Raw genomic sequence first — 26589 nt, forward strand, 5'->3', positions numbered from 1 at the left:
AATTCATAAAATTAAATCATGCCTCTATTTTGAGCCCGTCGTGTCAAAATCAAAAACCACACTTAAATTCTTAAGAAAATTTTTGAATTTTACAATAAGGTATTACTAAAATCAAATGTTTTGACCAATTCAACACAAAGTGAGTACGACCTTTTAAAAAAATAAAAAAGACAAAATGAGTGCTTTTGTATAATTTTGATGATTATTACTACCAATATGTGGACATAATTTTCAAAAAAAAAGTTTCTAAATTATTTTTAAAAAAATTACACAATGTTTTATTCTTTTATTGCGTTCAATTAAGTTCTTATATTTTTATTTTGAGTTAAATAAATTTTTATTTTTTTATTTTGAACCAAATAAGTTCTCATAACTAATAGTTGATTTAGTCAAATGTAATATATTATTCTATGTCACGTGACGTTAATTTCGCATGCTAATATATCATAATTAATGATGACATAAAATACTAATTTGACATAGAAGATATAGTCATGTGGCATTTTTCATCTTTCATATCAACGTTACATGAGATTTTTCATCGTCCACATCATCGTCAAATGAGTATAAAATGATAAATGATATTTTAATTAATGACAATTAATCAACAATTAATCATAAGAGCTTATTTGATCAAAAATAAAAATACAAAAACTTAATGGTCAAAAGACCTATCCAGTCCATTTACTTTTCAATTTTGTTCCATTTAGTCTCTGTAATCAAAATCGAAGCAATTTAGTCTTTTGATTTTGAAAATTACCTCAATTTAATCCTTCCTCCTCACAGCATCTAATTTTGTCGTTAAAAGATGATGTCAATGATGACTACATCGCTAACGTCATTGTTGACATGTCACATTTCGATGATGTGGCATTTGAGACCATGATGTGACATGCCACGTGGCATTAAGTGATGATGTAACAATGCCACGTGGCACTATACGATGACATGTCAATGTTACGTGATAGGTCAAAAAAATTTCTAAAAAAAAAATCTGCTACATCATAGGGACTAAATTGAACAAAAATATATAGTACATGGATTAAATTAAAAAAATTTGAGATGTTTAAGAGAATAAATTGAAAAAAAATTTGAAAAATACAAATCTTTAAGTAGATTATTGATATACTTACTAATAAGTCAAATATTTAAGTGTAAAAGATTTATGGTGTTAAAAAATATATATAAATATTTTCTTACTTGATTATTTGATTTTAGAATATGTAAATTAATTTATCTTTTTTACAAAAACTAAGTTTGAATTCTCCTTCTATAAAAAAAATTGAAACAATTTCATACCTAAAGTCAAATTTAGATGAATAACTTGTATTATGTTAAAATAATATAAAATGACTAAATATGCTGATTTAGTTACAACTTTCACAATTTACAAATACGTATTCTTTTGAAATTATTTAACTTTTATCTAATTTACTTTTTATTTAAATTTACTCAAATTAGCAAAATATATTGATTTAGTTACAACCTTCATAATTTATAAAAATACATTCTTTTGAAATTATTCAACTCTTACCAAATTTACCTTTTATTTAAATTTACTCAAAATTTCTTATAAAACGATTTTATTTAAATTCAAATACCACAATCAAATCTGCTAATTTTCAATTTAAATTATTAGTTTGGATCTACAAAAAATTTATTAATAAAATAAAATGATACAAATATTTACAGTTATATTTAATTTTATCAACCATAAATGCAGTCTTTAATATAGAAAATTTCAACTTAAAAAGTATAACTTGAAATATTAAATAAAATAAAAATATAAAAACTAAATAAAAAATTTAAAGGACGGAGCTCAAATTCTATAGTTGTAATAAGAGGTTTGTCATGTCTAAATTAAGCAAATCAGAATGAAGAATTATTTTATAATCATCGCTAACTCCATATCTCCATTCTTCATTTTTTTAAAAGAAAAAAACTAAATCAATATATTTTGCTAATTTGACTTTCGGTCAAGTTAAAAACTAAATTAAATAAATTTCAAATTTTTATACTATTATAAGTAAAAGAAAAAAGAATTTATTTAGTATTTTTATATTATTTTATTTTAACATAATACAAGTTATTCATTTAAATTTGACTTCAGGTATAAAATTTTTTCAAAATTTTTTTTATAGAAAGAGAATTCAAATTTAATTTTTATAAAAAGGATAAATTAAGTTACATACGCTAAAATCAAATAATCAAGTAAAAAAATATTTATATATATTTTATAACAACATAAATCTTTTATATTTAAATATTTGACTTATTAATAAGTATATCAATAATCTACTTAAATAGTTACATTTTTTAATTTTTTTTCAATTTAGTCCCTTAACATCTCAATTTTATTCAATTTAGTCCATATACTATATATTTTTAATCAATTAAGTCCCAATAATGTAGTAAATTTTTTTTGAAATTTTTTTTGATCTGCCACATAGCATTGATATGTCAACATATCAATGCCATGTCAGCATTGCCATGTTGTCGTATAATGCCACGTTATCATCTCAATGCCACATTATCAAAATGTAACACGCTAACGATGACGTTATCCTTTAACGGTAAAATTGGATGTCGTTAGGAAGAGGGACTAAATTAACGTAATTCTCAAAATCAAGAGACAAATTGCTTCGATTTTGAATATAGGGACTAAATGGAATAAAATTGTAAAGTATAAAGATTGGATAGGTCTTTTGATAAAAACTTAATTAAATATAATAAAAAAATAAAAACTTATGTATATTTTTTAAAATATTATGCTTAATATTATTTTTGAAAAAAATAAAACCAAAATAAACGTGGCGAAAAGCGGGTCAAAGTTTATATGTTATAATTATTCAAGCGAAACAGGCGGCATAGGCCCACCTAATAACGCATTGCAATTTGACATACATGTATGCCAAAGAAAAAGGTGATGAGCATAAAGTTCTTCTTTGGCCTCGCTGTTTTCTGTTTTCTTTTCTCATCTTTTGACCAAACGAAACAAGACTCTTCCTTGTAATCATCAACATCCACAATTCTCCTTTTGCCTTCAAAACCAAAGCAAATACAGCACTTGATTATTGGGATTTAAATTAAATGATGAGAAATTTTTTTTCAAAATCAAATCATAACATAAGACCAATGCTACCTAAATTTAATTTTTATTATTTTTATAAGCGACATAATAAGATAATTTTTTCTCTTCCCTAAACCTCACTTTTTGTCATCTTAGGATTTGAATTTGAAATTTTCAAATTTCAAATTGTAATGCCAAACGTGTAGAAAAAGTCTAATCGCTAAGGTGATTGACGAATTGAATTTAAAACATTGATTTATATTTCAAACTTAATTATTTATTGCTTTAGACCAGATTAAGAAAAACAAGAAAATTAAGAAGTTCAAAATCAAATTGGAATTAACTTCCTTAGCTTTTTTTTTTTTTGAATATTAAACATCATGTAATCCCCTAAAATAATAAATAAAATCAATTATACCGACCTTATAATTAATGATGAGGGGAATAAAAATTAGAACTCAACTATAGTTTTTGAGGGACACCAAAGTTGATGAATTAACTACATAACAAGAGAACAACCACCTATAGACAAATAATTGAGATGGAACTTGGTCAATGGCTTTTTTTAGAAGTTTCTAGATTGATGGACGAGGTAATTGATTACAAACGAATTTTGCATTATATGTTTGTATATTCCTAGAAAACTCAAATTTGTTGATAAAAAGTTGAAGCACTAGCTCATTGATACCCTTAGCAATGCTTCTTATGGTACGTTTGGTTGCCGGAATAGACAGGAATGGAATAGAATAGTTATTATGTGGGAATAAAATGAGGTGGGAATAGAATAGAATAGTTATTACTTAGTTTGGTATGACAAAGGGAATAGAACAGGAATAATTATTATGACTTATTGTAGTGTTTGGTTGGTAACAATAATTTTGGAATAAGAAAGGAATAGAAAATAAAAAGACAAAAACATCCTTTATTATTTATGTGATATTTTATTTTTATTAGATTTTTTAAATATTAATAATCTAGAATTTAATTAAAATATTAATAATAAATTATTTAAATATTAACATTTATTTAATTTAAATATTATTATGATTAATTTTTATTTTATTTTATTTTTAAAATATTAATAATTGATAATTTATTTAAAATATTAATAATTGATAATTTTAATATTAATATTTATTTATTTTTTAAAATATTAATATTTTATTTAATTTAAATATTATGATGATCAATTATTTTATTTTATTTTATTTTTGAAAATTAATAATTTATTATTTATTTAAAATATTAATAATAGATAATTTAAATATTAATATTTTATTTAATTTAAATTTTATTATGATTAATTTTTTATTTTATTTTTTAAATATTAATAATTGGTAATTTATTTAAATATTAATAATTGATGATTTAATTATTAATATTGTTTATCTAATTTAAATGATATTATGTTTATTTATTTTTAATTTATTTTGTTTTTAAATAGGAATAATTTATAATTTATTTTATTAATAATTGATAATTTAAATATTAATATTTTATTTATAATTTAATATTAATATTTTATTAAAAATTGGAATCAAGTGAGAGAAAGAGGAGAGAGAAAAAATAATATTTTATACTAATAAAGTTGTAAATTTTTAAACTTGTAAGGGGTAATTTTGTCTTTATTAATTTTTAAATTTATTCCTCAACCATGGAATAGCTAATACCATGGGGGAGGGTGGTATTAGCTATTCCTTGATTTTAAAGGATTTTGAAGAATAGTCATTCCATAAGAATGGCTATTCCTTGGATTATTTTTCAACCAAACAAAGGAATAAAAATTCCTTGGGAATAAAGGGGGAATGGCTTAGCCATTCCCCCAACCAAACATGCTATTAGAGTATCATTTAAACCTAAGCATCCAGACCAATGATAAAAGAAAAACCTTCTATATCTTACAAAACTCTCGTATATATTCTTGAATTTATATGTGCTAACATATCCTCATGATTATGCCTTGGAATATTAAATTAGGGCAACTGAAGTCAAAAGTTATGCCATGGCATGAGATGGATTCCAATATTACAAGGACAAAAAAGAAAATAAAAAAGGTGAAGGCTTTGGGCGCTTTCCTTTTGTACTACATATCCAGTTGTTCTAGTCACTTTTGGTGATATACAAAACAGAAAAATAGAAAGAATCCATACTTTGGGTAGTTTCTTTGAACTTTCAGTCAGCTGAATACAATTCGAATGTATGTCTTCACTCTGATTGATTATCTTCAACCTAAAGCCATTTAGGGTGGTTGGATAAGGGCCATGAAATAGACAAAAGATTAATGACCTTGGAATTGGATCTTTTTTCTTCCCTCTCGTAGGTATAGGGAGGGGAGACACCTGTCGCTTCTATGCTCTAAAATGTAGGTGCCTAACCATGAATTAAAGGTGTATAGTCGGTCTACTTAGCTTTCATCTCATTGTACTCACTCCTGAGCTTTTCATGTTAGAAAAAAATGCACCTAATTTTTAGTTATTTTTCATGAAATGTACTAATGATATTTTAAAGAAAATTTGTTTTTAATAGAGTTTGTATTTGATCTATTATAAGTATATGTACATTCTTTTTTTTTTTTTTGTAACAATGAACATCAATTAGACATTAGATTACACAAAACTTGTCTCAATCTCCTTATCTCAAATATTTGTAATTTTGTATTGGAAAAACATGACATGTAATTATTGGATAAATTCAAAGTGAGATATATCAATTCATGGGTAAATCAATTAATTCATAAATGAAACATTATAATCAATCTGATAAATTATTACAATATCACGCACGACAAAAGTGGCGAAATAATTAGTATTTTTACATATTATCTTTTCAAACATAATTAATATTTATTAGTACTAAGAAGTTAGAGAAATTATGTACAAGTAGAATCACACCACTGCAAAAAAAAAAAAAAAAAATAGGTTGCTCCTATATATGGAGCCAGCTTAAATTAAAATTTGAGCATAGCATAAGTTAAAACCTTAAATTCACTTATCTTTCATTGTTTGGGAAAAAGATTATTGCATTTTAATGCCCCCTTTAACTTTAAGCAGTAAGTTGCCTAAAATTCTTGAGTCGACTAATGGAACCAAAATTGATTAACATTAATTAATTCCACAGCCTTTCCTTTTTATGTACAAAATAAATAAATTGATTCCATCTTTATTATGTATAATTAAAAAAAGGCTCCATCTTTTTTATGTATCATTGGATTTGGATTCAAGGTTGAAACCTCATCATGTATGAGTTAGCTTCAACTCTATGTCAATTTGTAAATTTATTTAGGTAATAATTAATTGTTTTTTTTATGTTGAATACAATGATAATGTAACATATTTGTTGGGAATTGTTTGATTATGATATATAGGAGTTGTGAAAGTTGTTTGATTTGTGTTTTTTCACAAAGAAAAAGGTGTTAAAATATCATTGGAATGTATGGAACTCAAAAAATATGCAGACTAGCTATCAGGTTGGACAAAGAGATATGAGCAGCACATGTTGCTGTCTCCAATTTCACCACTTTGGACAAAGACAGATATTTAGTGTTCTTATGGGTGTGGTTGTTGTCCCAAATTAATTAAGAAAAATTAGAAAAATCTAATTAAAAAAGACACATGACATGCTTCTTAATTTTGGCATGTGACTTTTTGAAACTTCAAAGAAATTTCCTCGTGCAAATTTTGCCAAACTATCTTTTTCCTTTTTCTTTTCTTTTCCAGATCAAACTACATAACATTTTTGAATAAAAGTTGGTTTTCGTTTCAGATGTTTGAATTGATCTTTGCTTAGAGAATTCTTGCATGGAGAAGCCAGAAAACTAGTTGGAAATAAGGTGTGAATGCCATTAGTTTTTGACCAGAAAATATATTTGCGAATTGATGTACAGTTTTTGAATGATTTCGACAGTAGGACTCTGGACCCATCTAACTCTTCAATTACTTAATTACGTGTTCTTTTGATTTGAAATTAACAAACCCTTTTGCTTAGCCACCTGTCCTGGTTGGGCTCATATTTTGATATATAATATTCTCCCCCACCAAGATCCATTACTTGTTGTCTATTATTTTCTTTTTCTTGAAAAGTTACCATAAAATAAAAATAAAAAGGGGACAAAGTCAAGTTTTAATTCATTAAGAATTGATAAATAAGTAAAACACAGCATCAATTATAAAATACTTAAATCTAAAATAATTGCACATTTTATTAATCATATTTCCAAAATATTAGCATCATTTTGGGGGGAACAAGATCAAGTACCCCAAAACACTAACTAAATGCGGTATATTTATAAATTATGAGTTTTGTTAACGAGAATCTTAACAATATTTTTTTAAGATTCGTTAGGATATTATTTATAGTAACATTTTTATATTAAATGTAATAATTAATGATTAATACGAGAATTGGGAAAAAACATATTATTATTGAATATGGTAAATTTACCACATTTGTTAGCAAATACCCTTTAAATTATTATCTCTTGTTATGGGAATGAAAGAATTTATAGAGCAGAAAGCAATAAGTTTCAGTCCCAGATACATACTTTAGTTGTTCGTTTGAAAATCTTGCACTTAATTGTTGAATTAAACCATATTAAAATTCACATAAAAGAACAAATAGGAAAGCTGAGACTTTGCTTCACCCAGGATTTTCTGGAGGAGGCTGCAGCCTTAGCCTGCCCCTAAAACCGAAAAGCAATAATAAAAAATGTGCTCGCCTAATCAACTAGCCACTCTTTTAGACCTCCAGGTGTCCTACTCAGCACCCTGGTTTACACGTGGCGCCCATGTAGAGCGAGTGAACAGAACGCTGATTATTTTTGCTGCAGGTCAGGCTGATTCCTCCCCCAACAGAATCCTAGTTGAAACTGAGATTTAAATCTTTAGACACTACACCCTTCTCCAATGCCACCCTATAAATACAGCAAATCAAATTCCCCAAAACCGAAAAGAAAAAAAAAATCACTTCTTTCTGTCAAAAAAAAGAAATTAAGCCAAGTTTTTGTTTTGAATTTTGATCTTTTGGGTTTTTTTCTTTTTGCTATAGAGACAGAGAAAAAAACAAGAAAGAATTTAAGCAAAGTTTTCATTTTAAATTTTGATTCTTTCTGTTTTTTTTTTCTCTGGATAGAAAAAAAAGACAACCAAGTGTTTATCTCATAAACAAACAAATATTTTGTGTAAATTTTGTATTTTTTTTTTTTGTAAAGTAACGTTTTCTCTCTCTTTTTCTTTCTTCTTTTATTTTTGAATTTTTCTCTGCTTTTAATTTTACACTTTCGTGTTTTTCTTGAAAAGAAAAAGTAAGGCCCTTTAGAAACAAAATGGCGGTGACCTTTCCCTGAGGAAAAAAGAAAAAAAAAACAGGGTGGTTACAATGGTTGTTGCTGGTGGCGGTGACAGCGGCGGTGGTGGAGGTAGCTGCTGCATGAGGTGGTGGCAGCAGCATAACCGAAACCATTATCATCACCATAATTATAATGGCCATTGTAATGGGAATAGTAACGGTGGTGGCGGAGGGGGTGGAAGGGTAGTGGCGTCGGGATTTGTGTTCTGCTTGTTTTGTTTTGTTATATATGGGTTGATCGCGGGGTTATATGGGTGGGTGATTTTGACGCCGTCGTTTTTTACATATGAGAGAAGGGGCTTGCCGTGGCTTGGTTGTCAAGAAGATAATGAAGGTTCGTGGTCAATTGGTCTTTTCTTTGGTCACTCTCCGTTCTCTCTCAAACCTATTGAAACGGTAAGTCTGTTGTTTTTTTTTTGGGAGAAGGGGGTTATTTTTTTGCTTTCTATTGTTCCTTTCATCATTGTATTCAAATTATAATTTGAAGTTAATTTTTTTTTTTCAAAAATAATCTTGGGAATTTTTTAAGTGGATATAGGTTTTCTTTTTTGTACTAGTGCATGCAATTCTTCTTATTTTGAGTTGGTGTCTGTGAATTTTTTTTGTTTTATTTTTGAGGCTTTTTTCCTATGCATGTGCAGTGAAAGATTGGATCTTTACGCTGTTTTTTTTTTTTTTTAACTTTTTTATGTTTGGGTATTTGATTTGTTTCTAATGCATGTACAGTTGGAAGATTGGATTTTTTTTTTTGTTGGTTTTTGGGTAGTATTTGTGTTCATGTGATATGGGTAATTGTGGGTATTTCTTAGTTTTTTGAATTATGGTGGTTTTGATATTTGGGACAATATTTTAGGCTGACGTATGGAGAAATGAGAGTGCAGCATGGCCAGTAGCTAACCCAGTTATCACCTGTGCTTCAGCTTCTGATTCTGGTTTTCCTAGTAATTTTGTGGCTGATCCTTTTCTTTATGTTCAGGTAACTTTTGTTTATTATCTCTCTTTTTTTTATTCGAACGTGTTTGTTCATTTATCTGTTTCTCGTAATTGATTTTGTTTTATTTGGTATATGTAATTAAGATAGGAGTATTGTTTAGGCCGAATGAACAGTAATAATTTGAGAAACTTGAGAATTTTATAAATATATATTTAGTTAGTTTCATCTCTGCAACTTCAACTGTTTTTAGTATTGATTTGGTAATCTTTAATGCTATTATTTCAATCAGCAGAAGAAATTTTCTTTTGTTTGTATCTGCAGTTTCTTGGCCAAGTATGTGCTGTATTATACATGTTACATATAGTCAAGTCGAGCCAATAAACTGTACCACGGAGGATGTTGATTTACAACTTATATATTTATTTTGGCATTTATTGTCTTCAACTCCTTTATTGTGTTGAAGTTGGAGGAACTATATGAGACATGGTGTGCAGAGCTACATAATTGATTTTAACAATTTGTATTGGCTAGATATATCAATGCAATAGAAAGTCTATTGAGAGGGAGGAACCATAGGGCTCATGCTGCATTTGGTTAGTCTATTTGCTGCTCTCTGCTTTCTATTAGGATTTGGTCAAGCACAGGCTAATGGTTTTTTGGAATACGAGGATGTTTCATCCCTTTTCCATAAGATTAGAATCTTTCCATGCAAACTATTGAAAATAATATCTGTCCAAACACCTTTGATGCCCTCAATAAAAAGTTTTATTTAATGTTTTTAGGTTGGTTAGTAGGGAATGGGTATTAAAGAAGAATTCAGCACAGAAGCTGCCCAAGGCAGTGATGCAGAATTGAATTCTAAAAGAAGTACCATGTTGCTAGCTCTGTTCAGTTATTTTATAATTACTTCAAGAGAGCATTTGAGGGGAACTTTTGATCTTCTTTGACAAATTACAATTGCAATGGTCTGGTTGTTGCCTCTCCCAGATTGACCTTGTCAATCATTCAACACCAAATTGTCTTTTGATTTGTTTTAAGTTTGCACATTTTCCCAGGCTGCTCAGTACTTTGTTGCTAGCTCTGTTCAGTTATTTTATAATTACTTCAAGAGAGCATTTGAGGAGAACTTTTGATCTTCTTTGACAAATTACAATTGCAATGGTCTGGTTGTTGCCTCTCCCAGATTGACCTTGTGAATTATTAAACACCAAATTGTCTTTTGACTTGTTTTAAGTTTGCACATGTTCCTGTACTGCTCGGTACTATGTTGCTAGCTTTGTTCAGTTATTTTATAATTACTTCAAGAGAGCATTTGAGGAGAACTGTTGATCTTCTTTAACAAATTGTAATTGCAATGGTCTGGTTGTTGCCTCTCCCAGATTGACCTTGTGAATTATTAAACACCAAATTGTCTTTTGACTTGTTTTAAGTTTGCACATGTTCCCGTACTGCTCAGTTCTATGTTGCTAGCTCTGTTCAGTTATTTTATAATTACTTCAAGAGAGCATTTGAGGAGAACTGTTGATCTTCTTTAACAAAGTGCAATTGCAATGGTCTGGTTGTTGCCTCTCCCAGATTGACCTTGTGAATTATTAAACACCAAATTGTCTTTTGACTTGTTTTAAGTTTGCACATGTTCCCGTACCGCTCAGTACTATGTTGCTAGCTCTGTTCAGTTATTTTATAATTACTTCAAGAGAGCATTTGAGGAGAACTGTTGATCTTCTTTAACAAATTGCAATTGCAATGGTCTGGTTGTTGCCTCTCCCAGATTGACCTTGTGAATTATTAAACACCAAATTGTCTTTTGACTTGTTTTAAGTTTGCACATGTTCCCGTACTGCTCGGTACTATGTTGCTAGCTCTGTTCAGTTATTTTATAATTACTTTAAGAGAGCATTTGAGGAGAACTGTTGATCTTCTTTAACAAATTGCAATTGCAATGGTCTGGTTGTTGCCTCTCCCAGATTGACCTTGTGAATTATTAAACACCAAATTGTCTTTTGACTTGTTTTAAGTTTGCACATGTTCCCGTACTGCTCGGTACTATGTTGCTAGCTCTGTTCAGTTATTTTATAATTACTTTAAGAGAGCATTTGAGGAGAATTGTTGATCTTCTTTAACAAATTACAATTGCAATGGTCTGGTTGTTGCCTCTCGCAGATTGACCTTGTGAATCATTCAACACCAAATTGTCTTTTGACTTGTTTTAAGTTTGCACATTTTCCCTAAGATTTTAGTTTAAGGGCTGCTCATAAATAATTGGTGCATTGCTTTTCAAACTTTAATCTATCGATTATCATTTTCCTGATTGCGTTGTTTAGTTCTTGAAGCTGTGAGTTTCATTAGTAAGTGAAGTGCAAAGGTGGACACTGACAATCAGGGGATAAGTTTGTGCAAAACTTTTTTTTAACTTCAAGAACCTATATGACTGTATTTGGAGAGAAGATTATTAGAATTTGTGAGAAACTTAAGCTTCTTTGACTTGGTTTGCTGTTCTATAGTTTTAGTTATCTTACATGGTCTTAATAAAATAATTCTTTAACTAGTTTCAGTTAATTATTCGAGAATAGGCTCTGCTCTATGAATTATAAACTCATAATCTAGAAAATGCATCAAATCACTCAAGCCACCTAACTCCATTTTTATAAGATGTGGCTGTCTTTACGTGACTGTAATACAATCTACCATATCTGTCATTTTCTTTACATTGTTATCTTGGTATTTATTTTTTTAGTTATTGAGTTTAAACAGCTAATTAGTTGTAACTTCGAATACTAGTATTGATTGTACTAGTCCAAGTTATTCCAGAATTATGTAATTATCAGGCAACTAGATACCATCCTGAAACTTTGGTCAACTGGTGGCTTTTACAGGTCTGGTTGTTACCTCTCCCAGATTGACCTCATGAATCATTCAACACCAAATTGTCTTTTGACTTATTTTAAGTTTGTTCATGTTCCCTATGATTTTAGTTTGAGGGGCTGCTCATTAATAATTGCCACATTGCTTCTCCAACTTTAATCTATCATTTGTCATTTTCCTGATTGTGTTGTTTAGATCTTGAAGCTGTTTCATTAATAAGTGGAGTGTAATGGTGGACACTGAAAATCAGGGGATAAGTTTGTGCAAAACCTTTTTTTTTTTAATTTCAAGAACCTAAATGAATGTATTAGGAGAGAAGATTATTAGAATTTGTGAGAACTTTATGATTCTTTGACTTGGTTTTTTTCTTTCCATAGTTTTAGTTATCTTACATGGTCTTAATAAGATAATTCTTTCAATAGTTTCAGTTGATTATTCAGGAATAGGTTCTGCTCTATGAATTAAAAACTCCTTATCTGTAACATGCATCAAATCACCCAACACACCTAACCCCAAGTTTTTTTTCTTTTTTACGAAGAAAGAAAAAAAACTACCCATATATACTTATTTGTATGTATATTCATGCATGCACTCAATTAGCTGTTACTACTTGCCATCAATTAGGATGATGAAATTCTGTCGTTGAATATTGTCTTAGCTGGTGGTTTAAGATGTTCTTACAACAAATGTTAGAGTAGGACGAAAATTAACAAAAGAGGAGGTTAGAGGAATGTGATTTGGATGTTTACAAGAAGCATTTGATGAAATCCTGAGTGCTTGAAGATGTGGCTGTTTTTGCTTGACTGTAATACAATCTACCATATGAGTCATTTTCTTTACTTTGTTATGTTGCTATTTGACACTGCTTTCATCATAACTAAGATTTATCATTTCTATCGCATGATTAATATTAAACTTGTCTAAATGGATATATGCTACTATCAAGTAATCCATTTCTATTTATATTATCTCATGATAATTAGTTAGAACCCACTTTAATCAGTTAAAAAAAAAAAAAGCAAGTGAACATTTCGTTTTGCCAGAATTGTGTCACTGTCAGTATAAATGAGACAGTTTCCTTGCTTACCAAGTTTCCAGCATTGACTGCATGCATGTTACAGTCTAAATGGTGATTTGTTAAAGGGTTTCAATTTTGTGAACTCATCATTCTTATCTGAAAACTTTGCATAAGACTGTCATGTCATGCTATTAAAATAAATGTTGATAGAAAAATATATACTGCGGTGAAGAGAATGCCTGGCATCTAGAATTTATTGTTCATTTAGCAGTAACAACCCATTGAAAACTTTTCTAAGATGTATTAGTTGAGTGGAGAGACTTGTTTACTGTGGATGTAGGTATATTTGTCCTTTTATAATGTAAAGGTTTTCCTAGTCTTCAACCACTCGTATTAAAATGCAAACAATGAGTAATGTCACAAGTGAATTACTGTAGTTTGTGTCATGCATCTAACAGTAATAGTTTTATTGGGCACTACTGGCAAGTTTATGAATTTTCCTATGATTTAAACAGAGGTCTTCAAAACACAAATTGAGAGAATGCTGGTCTCTCTCTTCATTCACCTTGTGCATTTATTATTCATTTGAGCACATATGCCCCTGTAGTTAGACCGAACTTTGTTCTAGAATATCCTAAGGTTTAAACTTTATGTAATATGTTAGTTTTTATTTGTATTTGAAGTCTATCCTCATGGTAGCTTGAAATGGATCATGATCCAGGGAGATGTATTTTACCTATTCTACGAAACCAAGAATTCTTTCACCATGCAAGGGGATATCGGGGTTGCAAAAAGTATTGACAAGGGAGCAACATGGCAACAACTGGGCATAGCCTTGGATGAGGACTGGCATCTTTCCTACCCTTATGTCTTTAACTACCTTGGCCAAGTAAGACTATCAATTTCTTTTTCTCACTTTTCTTGCATGCACTTAAGCATACCTACTATTATTCCTTATCTTAGACATCATTAAGCACCTCGTGATTTCCTAATGTGGGCAAGCAAGGCAGAACATAACTGGTGCAACCTAATACATTATGGCCAAATTATTATTGATCACAAACATATAGGTTATATCTAGAACATAGGTAGTGATAGTGAAAAGACCAAATGTGCCAAATTAAGTGACTAATATTCATAAATTATCTGATTTTCGGACACAAATTTCTTAGGTGGTTTTTCTAATTTCTAGAATGGCCATAGCAAATATTACCGTTTTCTTATAATGCTTAAGTACCCGCATATTCAAAATAACTATGTAATCTATGTGGTAGATTATCTCATTTATTGATGGAATTGTTCATTGTCCTGCTCTTAACTACAGATATACATGATGCCCGAAAGCAGTCAGAAAGGAGAACTTCGTCTGTATCGAGCAATTAACTTTCCATTACAGTGGGAACTGGACAGGATCATCATAAAAAAGCCCCTTATCGATTCCTTTATTATTAATCATGATGGAGAGTATTGGCTTTTTGGCTCAGATCACAGCAGTTTTGGAACAAAGAAGAATGGACAGCTGGAAATTTGGTACAGCGACTCACCTCTCGGTCCTTGGAAACCACACAAGAAGAACCCTATTTATAATTTTGACAGAAGTTTGGGGGCTCGTAATGGGGGCAGGCCATTTAGGTATAATGGAAATCTTTATCGGATTGGTCAGGACTGCGGTGAAACATATGGACGACGGGTGCGCATCTTCAAGGTTGAAGTTCTTACAAAGGCCGATTACAAGGAAGTTGAAGTCCCATTTCTCTTTGAAGAGTCCAGGAAGGGCCGGAATGCTTGGAATGGTGCTCGCTACCATCACCTTGATGTGCAGCAGTTAGGTTCTGGTGAATGGGTTGGGGTAATGGATGGGGACCGAGTACCTTCAGGAGACTCAGTCCATCGTTTTCTTCTTGGCTGTGCTTCTGTTGCGGCTGTTGCTGGCCTTGTTGTGTTATTGGGTGTCCTACAAGGAGCAGTGAACTGCATTATCCCCCTAAACTGGTGTGCTGATTACTCAGGGAAGAGAAGCGATACTCTTTCAGCTTGGGAAAGAGCAAATTTGTTTTCTTCAAAAGTGAGGCGGTTTTGCAGCCGCTTGAATAGAGTACCTTCATTTCTAAGAGGCAGGATAAAACCAAACACTTATACTGGAAGATTAGTTTTGGCTCTGGTGTTCGCTATAGGAGTTGCACTTTCTTGTGCAGGGGTTACGTTCATATATGGAGGCAATGGTGCAGAAGAACCTTACTCATGGAAGGGTCACTACTCTCAATTTACGTTATTAACAATGACATATGATGCCCGTCTCTGGAATCTGAAAATGTATGTGAAGCATTATTCAAGGTGTGCTTCAGTAAAAGAAATTGTTGTGGTTTGGAACAAAGGGATACCCCCTAAGTTGAGTGAATTCGACTCAGCAGTGCCTGTTAGGATCAGAGTGGAGAATCAGAACTCACTCAATAACCGATTCAAGATGGATCCGTTTATCAAGACTCGTGCAGTTCTTGAGCTTGATGATGATATAATGATGACTTGTGATGATGTTGAGCGGGGATTTATGGTGTGGCGTCAACATCCAGATAGGATTGTGGGGTTCTATCCTCGATTTGTTGATGGGAGCCGATTGGAGTATAAGGGTGAGAAATATGCCAGAAGGAATAAAGGGTATAATATGATTCTTACAGGGGCTGCTTTCATGGACAGTCATGTAGCCTTTAGAAGGTATTGGAGTGAGCAAGGTAAGGAAGGGAGAGAAGTGGTTGACAAGTATTTTAACTGCGAGGATGTGCTTCTGAATTTCTTGTATGCAAATGCAAGCTCGTCTAAAACTGTTGAATATGTGAGACCTGCTTGGGCAATAGACACATCGAAATTTTCTGGTGCCGCAATCAGCCGAAACACAAAAGTACATTACAAAGTAAGAAGTGACTGCCTCATGAAATTCACTGACATGTATGGTAGTCTGGCAGGCCGGAGGTGGGAATTTGATGGGCGGAAGGATGGTTGGGATTTATAGTGAAACAAATAGCTTTTACGAGCAACTTCTCCACCTGCCCTTCCTTTTGTTCATCTTCTGTCAACCCTCTTGGTAAATTCGTGTACCCTCTCACTGTGAATTGTTCAATTTATTATTTTCTTTTATGGGGAACCTGGTTTGAATGCACTTAAATAGGAGGTTGTACATTAATCTTCAGGTTTTGTTTCTGAATAGGAAAGGTTTGTGAATGTTCTTCAAGTATAGGGTTTCTCTCAAACTCCTAGTCTTTGGTGTTCTCTTTGGAATACTGCAACGAGTATCCATACTAGTATTTATGCGGAACTGCCATTACAAATTGAATTTTTGGGGGATAAAGTTTGGATACCTTTACCATGTTGTAAAATGCAAGCAAAAAGGAAGTAGACCATGTGCTTTACTATTTTAGAATCAGAAAACAGAGAATGACAATTATTCCATCAATATATTACATGGCATGGGTGTCTGGGGGAAGACAGGGTAGCGTGGGGTACATTCATATCAGGTTGGGAGTTTTAGCAGTTTGCATGTGCACGTGCACATGCATGTTTAGATATTATATGTTAACATATATAGAGTTTTATCCCACGTATAGATTATGGATAATGCATCTCTCTGTGTTCCTTCTTTCTTTTAAAATAAATAAATAAATAAATTTTATCCCTATCTAAAACTCTGGAGTCTGGGCCCATGTGGACTCCACGTCCTAATCAAAGGGGAACACTAAAACGATAGGTTGCTGGACCACCAGCTCAACATGGGCTTGTCCCGTGCTTTTGGGGGAGCCAACTGCCCCCACAAATTTAAAATCTCAATTTCAAACATTTATAACCCAATTCTCTTCAAAAAAAATTTTCATTAGCTTATCATTTTCCTATGACTAACCTTATTTACAACTGAAATGGGAATTAATTAATGATTTAGTAAAATATTCATTATCTATAACTAATTGGATTATGAAATGTATTAGTTCGTTATATGTAAGATTCTACAAGGGTTAAAAAATCAAACCCAATTCTTTCAATTGAAGATACATATACTTGTTATTAAAAGAAGATTGTTACGTGTTTACTTAGTTATTATTTTTTTGAAATATATCTCAATGAATGTGTCACAAAAGAATGAATTAATACCATAATTATAGGTTTAATCGTTTGTCATTTAAAATTTATGAAAATGTAAATTTGCATTAAAAAATGTGAAGCGATTCCATTGACACAAAATAATATTTTCATTATAATTTTAAATGTTATAAATTCATTTTACAGTAACAACTCTATTCTTACCCTTTAAAAAAACAAAACTCAATTCTTACAATAAAAAATTATTGAAATAGTAAGTTTGTATTTAAAAATTTACAATAAATGTTCTTGTTTTGCATAAAGTTAACTATTTTTTTTTTATGATTTTACATGTTTTTCAAAGCATAGCAAGATGCTTTGGAAATTCATTTTGATATTTTACTTTTTTTTTTATAATAAATACAATATCTATAAAAATCATGAAAAATGTACATAAACCAAAAATAAATTTCATAATAAACAAATTAAAGAGTGAGAAAAGAAATAAATTAAATTCAAAGAGAAGCAGACAAATACTAACACAGGAAAGTGAGGGAGAAACCGAGATAGGCTGAGGTTGGCTTGGCTTGGCTTTATATGCGGTACACGTGTCATGTTATGGTTTGTCGTTTGACTCGGAAGATCCGCCCCGAACTGCACAAGTGTTTCCGCAACTCAAATCATGGAAAGCGAATTCGGAAGCTTTTGCTTTATTTTTTTCTTTTCTTTTCTTTTTCTTTCTTTTTTTTTTTTTTTTTTTCCCAAAGAATTAATCATTCTTAGACTTTATTAACTTAATTGAACTTAGTTATTTGTGATCTTTCTCTTCTTATTTATGTATATTAAAATGTCAAAAGTAAGTAAACAAATAATTGTATTAAATTTAAATATTTTAAATTAAAATGTTAAATAGAAAAATAAATAATGTTGATGACATGACAGTTGCCAAAAGAAATGATGATAAAAGATAAGCAAAAACGAGAGAGAGGGGGAGGAGGAGGAGGATGATGTGCATCATTGAAGGGCATGTGCAAAGCTTCAATCCCCATGCCTCTCCTCCATCAAATTCCTCATTCCCTTTCTCTTCTTCTTCTTCTTCTTTCCTTCATCTTTAATCACTCCCGATATTCCCATCTATCACTTTTCTAGAGTTTTGAAATTCTCTAAAAGCTTATCACCCCCTCTCATTTCCCCTTTTTTTCTTTTTAAATTACACTTCCACAAAATTCAATAAGGTTTTATAAAATATAGACAGAGAGGAGAAAGAATCATTTTACTTTTTCCTCCTTTTCCAGAAGAATATAAAAGGAAGATCCAATCCAACCATTTTAATTAATATATATATATATATATTCTTTTCTTTTCCTCTTTGACTGGAACCCAAAATTGAGAGAGAGAAAAAGAAAAACTATTCTTCTTCCAAGATTTTTATTTTTTTTTCTAGTATTATGTAAAGGGAAAGGGGGAAATTCTGGAGAGAGAAATGTTGGCAATGGAGAAGGATTTTGATTCAAAGCTTAGGATTCAGGGAACCAATAATAACGATGATAATAATAGTTCTAATACTTCTTCTAATAGTGCTGCTTCCAACAGTGTTCAGAGATCTAAAAGCTTTGCGTTTAGAGCTCCTCTGGAGAGTTTCACTATCCAGGATTTTGAATTGGGCAAGATCTATGGTGTTGGTTCTTATTCAAAGGTTATCTTTTTTTTTTTTTCCAATTTAATTTCCTTTTCTTTTTCGAATTTGGTTTTGATATTTTAGATTTTTGCCATCTGAGTTTTCTGGGTTTGCTTTGTTTTTGATTTTTGATTATATATATATATATATATGTTATAATGTTTTACCTATATGAATTTGATGGGCAGTGGTGATGTTTGATGAATTGTGTATTTCTGGGACAAATTTTTAGCTATCCTTGTGAATTGTGTGGGTTTTCATCGGTGACATAGGATGCTTGAATGAACGGAAATAAATTTGTGTGGTTTCCTCGAAAATTGATGCAAAGGAAAGGAAATAAATTTTTTTTAAATGAGAATATTTGATTCCGTTTCTGTTCCCTAGGAGATGAATGATATTTCTCTCTGAACGTGTATTATATTTAGGCTATACTTGCCAAGAGGAGGTTGGAAAATTTTTTAGGGTCTAATGGGAGTTTCATAACTACCATTAAATTATAAACTTGTTTTCTATGGTCAGTACCAAGCAAGGCATGATGATTCAACTTGCAGATAAGTGCAGTGGGGGATTTGAACCTTCACCTTCCAGACTCTCAGCTTTTCCTTTTATTGCTGGATCAAGGCCTTATTGGTTGCTCTCTTTTTTTTTTTTTTTTCTTATAGATAATGACGTTAATACACTGATATCAAATATCAATTTAGTTCATTTTGGTGCTGTTAATATCTTTTGACCTTTTCTATTCTGTTAATCCACCCTCATAGAAGCTAAATCACTTATCAGCAAACACTTTTGATTGTTACTTCTGTTAGAAACTTGTATTTTGAGTTTTGAAAATGTGGGGTTTTGAACTACCTGTTTCTGTTATTTGATCATTTCAGTCGTGTCCTAGTCATAGTTTGCTTGGTTAAAGGTATGAATGAAGGAGTTTCTCATGTGTGGTGATTCGCGTAGCTTAAATAATGTAAATAATGGATAAGAGCAGAAGAGGCGGAAATGCCAGTATGGTTAAGACTTAAGAGTATGAAGGGATGATTCCAACTTTACAAATTTTTTTATTTATGTCTCCATAATACTGCTTTACAATTATTACATGGATTATGTTCTTATGCTAACAAAATTTGTACATGGGTGAGGGCTGCTTGTTATGTTAGTATAGAATATATCTGTTGGTTGAGAATGCGGATAAACTAACATCCTTTCTTTTAGTAACAGTTGATTAACATAATGCCCATAGTGGCTTATTTATTATTGTTTTTTGGTTGTAGTCATCTTTTTGAATTTTTATAGTAAATACCTATTGAATTGTTTGCTAAGTATATGTTCACTTTTCATGTTTTGCTCACCTTTTTTCTTATCTGAGCTTCTTATTCACATTGGTTTGTTCTGAATATGATATTAATGTTGTCATCAGGTTGTGAGGGCGAAGAAGAAGGATACAGGAATGGTGTATGCTTTGAAGATCATGGACAAAAAGTTCATCACCAAGGAAAATAAAACAGCTTATGTGAAGTTGGAACGTATTGTGCTTGATCAACTGGACCATCCTGGTGTTGTGCGGCTATTTTTTACATTTCAAGATACATTTTCACTGTGTACGTATCTTGGTTGTATCTTCTCATTAGTCATATGTTGACACTCGTTTGGTTAGTTTTTACAACACCTGTTCTCCCTCGACGCTCTTCCATTAGTTATGTCTTGCCAATTCATTGAATGGCTTTGTTGTTTGACGTTGTTTTCTTTGATTATATTGTGAAGACATGGCACTTGAATCCTGTGAAGGTGGAGAACTTTTTGACCAAATAACAAGAGTAAGTTGCTCTTAGCATGTGATCCTCTATAGATATGGAAAATTCACACGTAAAAAAAAAAAAAAAAAAGGGTGTGGCAACTCTTTTCTTGTAGCCTATGATTGAGTTGTTTAAAATTGAATTGGATGCCCTTTGAATTATCATTGAATCTGGTGAATCTTATTATTTGTTTCCTATTTGCCTGTCATATGCTTAATAAATCTGGGGTAATCATGTATGCTTCTTTATATATGGCCATAAGTTTCTACTCAAATATCTCTTTTGAAGCTATTTAAAGTTTATTGCACAATGATGCCAACCCTCCCAACCCCCTAGTTTTACAATATTTGGAATGCAAGAATGTCTCAAGCTCAAATTTTATTGTTATGATTTAGCACTCATTCCTATCTCTACTGGTTTATTTGTGGTTCAGTATTCAACTTCTGGTTACATTTTGTGCAGAAAGGTTGTTTATCAGAGGATGACGCTCGCTTCTATGCTGCAGAAGTTGTAGATGCTCTTGAATACATACACAATATGGGATTGATACATAGAGATATTAAGGTATTTTCCAAGCATGCATGTTCTGTTTATTAACATTTGAAAAAGGCTAAATGCTTGTGACATGGCAGCCAGAGAACTTGCTACTTACTACAGATGGGCACATTAAAATTGCTGATTTTGGCAGTGTAAAGCCTATGCAGGATAGCCGAATTACAGTTCTTCCTAATGCAGCCTCAGGTAAAATCATGATTTTATCATGCAGAAAAAATGCTCTTCCCCCCCACCCCCAAATGTTTAAGGCTAAGATTGTCTTTGGTGTCCTGTTCAGATGATAAGGCATGCACATTCGTGGGGACAGCCGCATATGTCCCTCCAGAAGTACTCAACTCTTCTCCAGCAACATTTGGGTAAGAGCCCTTCAATCTCTTAATGACTTTGTCTTTCATTCTAGATTAAATCTTGCAAACTTGAAGTGAGATCTTAAGCTTGCTACAACTAATTGTAGAATATTTTTTTCTTTAATGTTTTTATTCCCCTCAACCCCTTTTCTCAACTCTTTTTTTTTTTGTACCGCTTGATTTCCCGGAGAATGCAAGTGTAGAAACTTGTGCTTTAGCATAGTTTTTTGCCTTGATCTTGTTCATCTATTGTTTATGTAGGATAACTAGGTTTTTTTTTTTTTTTTTGAACATATTCAAACAGAAATGACCTCTGGGCACTTGGCTGCACCTTGTACCAAATGCTTTCAGGGACTTCTCCTTTTAAAGATGCAAGTGAATGGCTTATATTTCAAAGAATTATAGCCAGAGATATAAGATTTCCAAATTATTTTTCTGAAGAAGCCAGAGACCTTATTGATCGGTTATTGGTAAGCTATCATTTTCTGCATGTTGGATTTGGTTTCTTTTATGTATCCATAAACTTGTTTGCTTGAGACTTTTTAAAGTTGTTCTTGTTATCTATTTCTGTTGTTAGATGGACATTATATTTGTTTGTGTACATTTATGATGGAAAAATGACAGCATAAAAGCAGCTTGGTAACTGACATACATTTGAGCCAAGTTTTCAGAGGACTCAGAAACTGTGTAGGTTTTGATATACACGGGCTTGGTGGACCAGTTGGGGGATGGAAAAAATCAACTTATGGCTCAAGATTATGAGACAATTGCCCGTCGTATTGCTTTTGACATTTATTATGCCAAGAAGAATTGGAGTTCCAATGAATTGGTTGTCACTTGTAGAGTTACATGATGAGGGAAAGCAAAATTTTAATGACCACAACGCTAGTTGCTGTGTTTCTTTAGTTTATCTTAGGCCTAACTTTCTCTGGAATCTCAGTGAAAATATAATTTGCTAGCTGACGTTTTGTTAGGGGTCTCTGTATATATTTAAGTGATCAAATAGTCTCCTTATTTCTTTGCACATTAGGCGGATCTTCAAATTGAAAATTTGAAACAGTAGTATGAGCTGTACTGAAAAATTTGATGAGTGTGCTTGGGCCTGCTATTTGCTTGCTTGCAGCTAATTGACTTTCTATGAACCTAGTCTTGTGGTGCTTCCCACCTCTCTACAACTAATGTGGGCTCTTCTTGGTTCTTGTTTAGGCTTTTGGATGCATTAACTCCTAGGCTTTGTTCTTTACTTTTTCCTTCCCCATTCGCTATCTTGTATATTTCCTGCATACTAAAGCCCCTCTTTTTTGGAGTATTTTCTTACTTATCAGGAAAAATGGAACAAGAATATAATCTTATGTGTAATTAAAAATGATGAAATCTTTTTTTTTTCTTTTGCATCATTTTATATGTTGCAAAAGAATATGGAGTATTCATTTTTCTGCTTTCCTAATAAGTAAGAAATTATTACTATGTTTTAGTTTATAAAATGTTTACATGAAATTTTATAATTGTTCTATTTATTTGAAGGGATGTTATGATTGGAGACTTTGTTTGTTATTCTTTTGTGATTTTTTCTATTGTCAGTTCATGTAAAAGTTACCTGCTAGATTTGCTTCTACTTTTAAGGTTATTTATTATTCATTTTTGGAAGTATAATACTCCCTCTGTTTCATATGACCACCTTACTATTTTAGGATGTTTCAAAATGATGTCCTCTTTTTCAAAATGGAAAACACTTTTTCAATGTTACCCTTCGTTGAAATACTAACCTTAAGTGGGCCCATCTAACTTTTACAACTTTTGAGGGCAATAGTTGTAAAGCAACGAACAAAAAACCCCATTCCTAAAACTTTGTGCCATTTGATTAGTGGACATTTAATTTGGAATAGGGGGAGTATAAATAAGCCCATAAGAATGCTCATATTAAGGTGGCAGGATTAATGTCGAATTTTAATGAAGAAATTTCACGAAATGCTTCATTTCTCTCCTTTTTCCTAAAGACATTTTAAATGTTGATCCTTATTTTTTCTTGTCCCTTTGTCCTCATCCTTTTAGTTACTTCCTCTTTTGCTCCTCTTCCCTGTCTCAATTCCCCACCTCCCCTCCCCTCTTTAAAATGAGCCATCATGACGGAAATCTACAGGCCATAATCTTGAATTGCAGCCACAAGTTATTTTTCTTTGTGATTTCTCTTTGGATCAAGGTCAGTGTGAATGTGCATCATATTAAGCGTCTTAAGAAATTTAACATTATTACTTTTTCCCCTTTTAGGTCCTGGTTCAGGTTATCTGATTTCATGTGCAATTTTAATTTATGAGTAAAAGATTTTAGGCTTAGACTTGTAGTGCAATTGTGGTGCAGGATATAGATCCCAGTAGACGACCAGGTGCTGGAGCTGATGGTTATGCCGCTCTCAAGATGCATCCTTTCTTTAGGGGAGTTGACTGGAGTAATTTAAGAGCACAAACCCCTCCGAGACTTGCTTTAGAGACAGGGGTATAATGGCAGACATGCTTTCAATTATTGTTCATTATTGAATCCAACTTCCCTTTGCATCTTGTCATTTCAAATATTATTATTATCATTATCTATTATTTTCAGGCTCAATCAGGTGAGGGTGACGATCATAATGATTCTTCATGGAATCCTACCCACATTGGAGATGGTTCAGCCAGACAGAATGATGGAAATGGTGGTGCCTCATCTTCTGAATCATCTGGTCATATAACTAGACTTGCCTCAATTGACTCCTTCGACTCAAAATGGTATTTGGCAATATGTCTTGTTATTTTCTCAGCATGTTTCTTTGTTTTTATTAAAATGATATGACTTCTGCTGCAAGTTTGTCCACTTGCGGACTTGTAGAACCTATTAATGATTGTTGTGTCTACTTAACTGTTCTCCCCTAGATATTTTTTTTGTTGGAAACAAACTTTAGATAGAGCAATAATGATTCCCATATGAAGCATTTGCTTTGAGAAAGTTGTTACTAATATTGCAGTTTGTTGTCTTAATGTTTGACTTTTATTTTTCGCCTGTGAATTGGGCTAATTGAACTGTACTTCTTGCCTAATACGTACTTGCGCCATGTTAACAGGCAACAATTTTTGGATCCAGGAGAATCTGTTCTTATGATCTCAATGGTGAAGAAACTACAGAAATTATCAAGCAAAAAGGTGCAGCTTATCCTCACCAACAAGCCAAAATTGATTTATGTGGATCCTTCAAAATTGGTCGTAAAGGGGAACATTATTTGGTCTGACAACTCTAATGACCTCAGTGTCCAGGTCACGAGTCCATCACATTTCAAGATTTGCACGGTAAGTCTGTGACTATGTCCTAAAAAGATAGCAATGAATTCCTCAAATTTATAAATGGAATGATATCGTAATTCTGGAAATGCTTCCCCTGGGTGCTTTGTATCACTTTTGTTTCTTATATAGTTGACTGGTGCACTGTTCTATGGTTGATCACAACCAATTTGTTAATAAATAATTCCAGAGGATGCTGGTAAAAAGGAAAACTTACATTTAAGTTGTGCATGCTTTCTGCTTGTACTTCTTGTGGGCAGTTTCACTTTTCTGATCTATTATTTCTGTTGTGCTTCAGCCAAAAAAGGTATTATCATTTGAGGATGCAAAACAAAGAGCATGGCAATGGAAAAAAGCAATTGAAGGCCTTCAAAACCGGTGAAGTGATTTTATTCATTGTTGTGAAGCACATTCTTTGGACATTCTGATATGATAGAGGAACTTGGGAACTATTAAACAATTGACATCACAAAGCAATTGTTTATTTCATGAAAGCGGCTCAAGAGTTTTCAGATTCAGCTGTCTCCTCGTGCAAAGCTGCGGGTGGTTGATATTAAGCTTTCATGCCCTCTTTTGTAGAACTGGGTATGTAGTGGAGGGTTTTCTTATCTGTTTCTAGCCTTGTCTGCAATGAATGTAACATGTGAAATCCTGATGTACGGTTTTAAGAGAAGAAAAAGAAGGGGAAGGGGCTGGTGGTGTCAATTACATGTTAGTATTGTATTGAAAGTAGATGTTTCCAGTCATTAATGAAGATTTCTTTTGATGAAATTCATTTTGGCAGCGAAGAGCTTACCCGCCTGAAAAGTTTTAAACTCCAAAAGTGGTGCTGGAATATTTCCTTATGCCCATCTTCTCTCATTTGAGATGGACTCGTTTTTCATTCTTTCCAATTTGTAGCGAATTCTGAGGGCTTGAATTAGTCTTGCACTCAACAGTTTGATTGTCACAAAGTAGATTTGATCAAGACTTGATAAGTTTTGTCGAATGTGTGCAAATTCAATTGTTGAATTCCGCTAGCTGCAGAATTGAAGAAAATTTTGATGCTCTTTCTTTGGGCTAGACCGCCCAACTGTGGTGTTCTGTCTTTTACCATGCAGACCACCTCAGTCTATTTTTCCTGTTTCTTATATTTTTAGTTTATTTCTATAGCATGCAATTTAATGGAATACTCTATACAACATTTTTCTTCCTTTATTTTTGAGCAAAACTAGATCAAGATGGAAATTCAGTAAGCTAAAATGGAACCAAATTGTGATCAAGAGGTGAAAAGGTAGGTAGCAACATAGTGGTCATTTCTCCTCATTTTCTTTTGTCTTTTCTGCCTTCAAGTGGTCAAGCTTTCATTTGATTGTTTACTTTCCCCATAGCTATGAAATATCTAAAGGAAAAAATTTTATGGCTTGAAAACCAGCAATAGTCGCTATCCTGGCTGTCACATTATTTCCATTAAGAAATCGTGCAGCCAGCATTTTTACTTGGTTTTTACTAGGATTTGTTGAATCACTTCAACAAACCAAAATAGATTTCTTCTTTGACAAAAACGATTTCAAGATCCAATAATCTTCATGGGGAGATTTTTTTTTTTAGCCCTTAAAAATAACGTGTTTTTGTAAATA

At 31.9% G+C, this 26589-nt stretch overlaps 2 protein-coding genes and 1 non-coding gene across 4 annotated transcripts; 2 read left to right on the forward strand and 1 right to left on the reverse strand.

The window, feature by feature from the left end:
- Positions 1-1814: 1814 nt before the first annotated feature.
- LOC148760313 (small nucleolar RNA snoR8a) lies at positions 1815-1906 on the reverse strand. Its single transcript, XR_016023271.1, has one exon. It is a non-coding gene; the product is annotated as a small nucleolar RNA snoR8a (small nucleolar RNA).
- A 5991-nt stretch (positions 1907-7897) lies between these two features.
- On the forward strand, positions 7898-16456 carry LOC18586586 (glycosyltransferase family protein 47). Its single transcript, XM_007010063.3, has 4 exons — positions 7898-8809; positions 9267-9389; positions 13952-14119; positions 14555-16456. The coding sequence occupies exons 1-4, from the start codon at positions 8444-8446 to the stop codon at positions 16235-16237; spliced, it is 2340 nt and encodes a 779-aa protein (XP_007010125.2). The 5' UTR covers positions 7898-8443; the 3' UTR covers positions 16238-16456.
- A 1792-nt stretch (positions 16457-18248) lies between these two features.
- Positions 18249-25741, forward strand: PDK1 (3'-phosphoinositide-dependent protein kinase 1). 2 transcript variants are annotated; one of them, XR_001929903.2, is made up of 11 exons: positions 18249-18991; positions 20385-20565; positions 20729-20781; positions 21223-21324; positions 21393-21501; positions 21593-21671; positions 21967-22132; positions 24021-24155; positions 24261-24424; positions 24777-24979; positions 25269-25741. XR_001929903.2 is itself a non-coding variant. In XM_007010064.3 (11 exons), the coding sequence occupies exons 1-11, from the start codon at positions 18779-18781 to the stop codon at positions 25350-25352; spliced, it is 1509 nt and encodes a 502-aa protein (XP_007010126.2). In that variant the 5' UTR covers positions 18249-18778; the 3' UTR covers positions 25353-25741. The 2 variants fall into 2 exon arrangements, 1 of the variants encoding a protein (XP_007010126.2); XM_007010064.3 differs by having other exon boundaries at positions 24757-24979.
- The last annotated feature ends 848 nt before the right edge of the window (positions 25742-26589 follow it).

Source organism: Theobroma cacao, chromosome 10 (assembly GCF_053813885.1).
Source record: "Theobroma cacao isolate CCN51 chromosome 10, ASM5381388v1, whole genome shotgun sequence".
Classification (NCBI taxonomy): domain Eukaryota; kingdom Viridiplantae; phylum Streptophyta; class Magnoliopsida; order Malvales; family Malvaceae; genus Theobroma; species Theobroma cacao.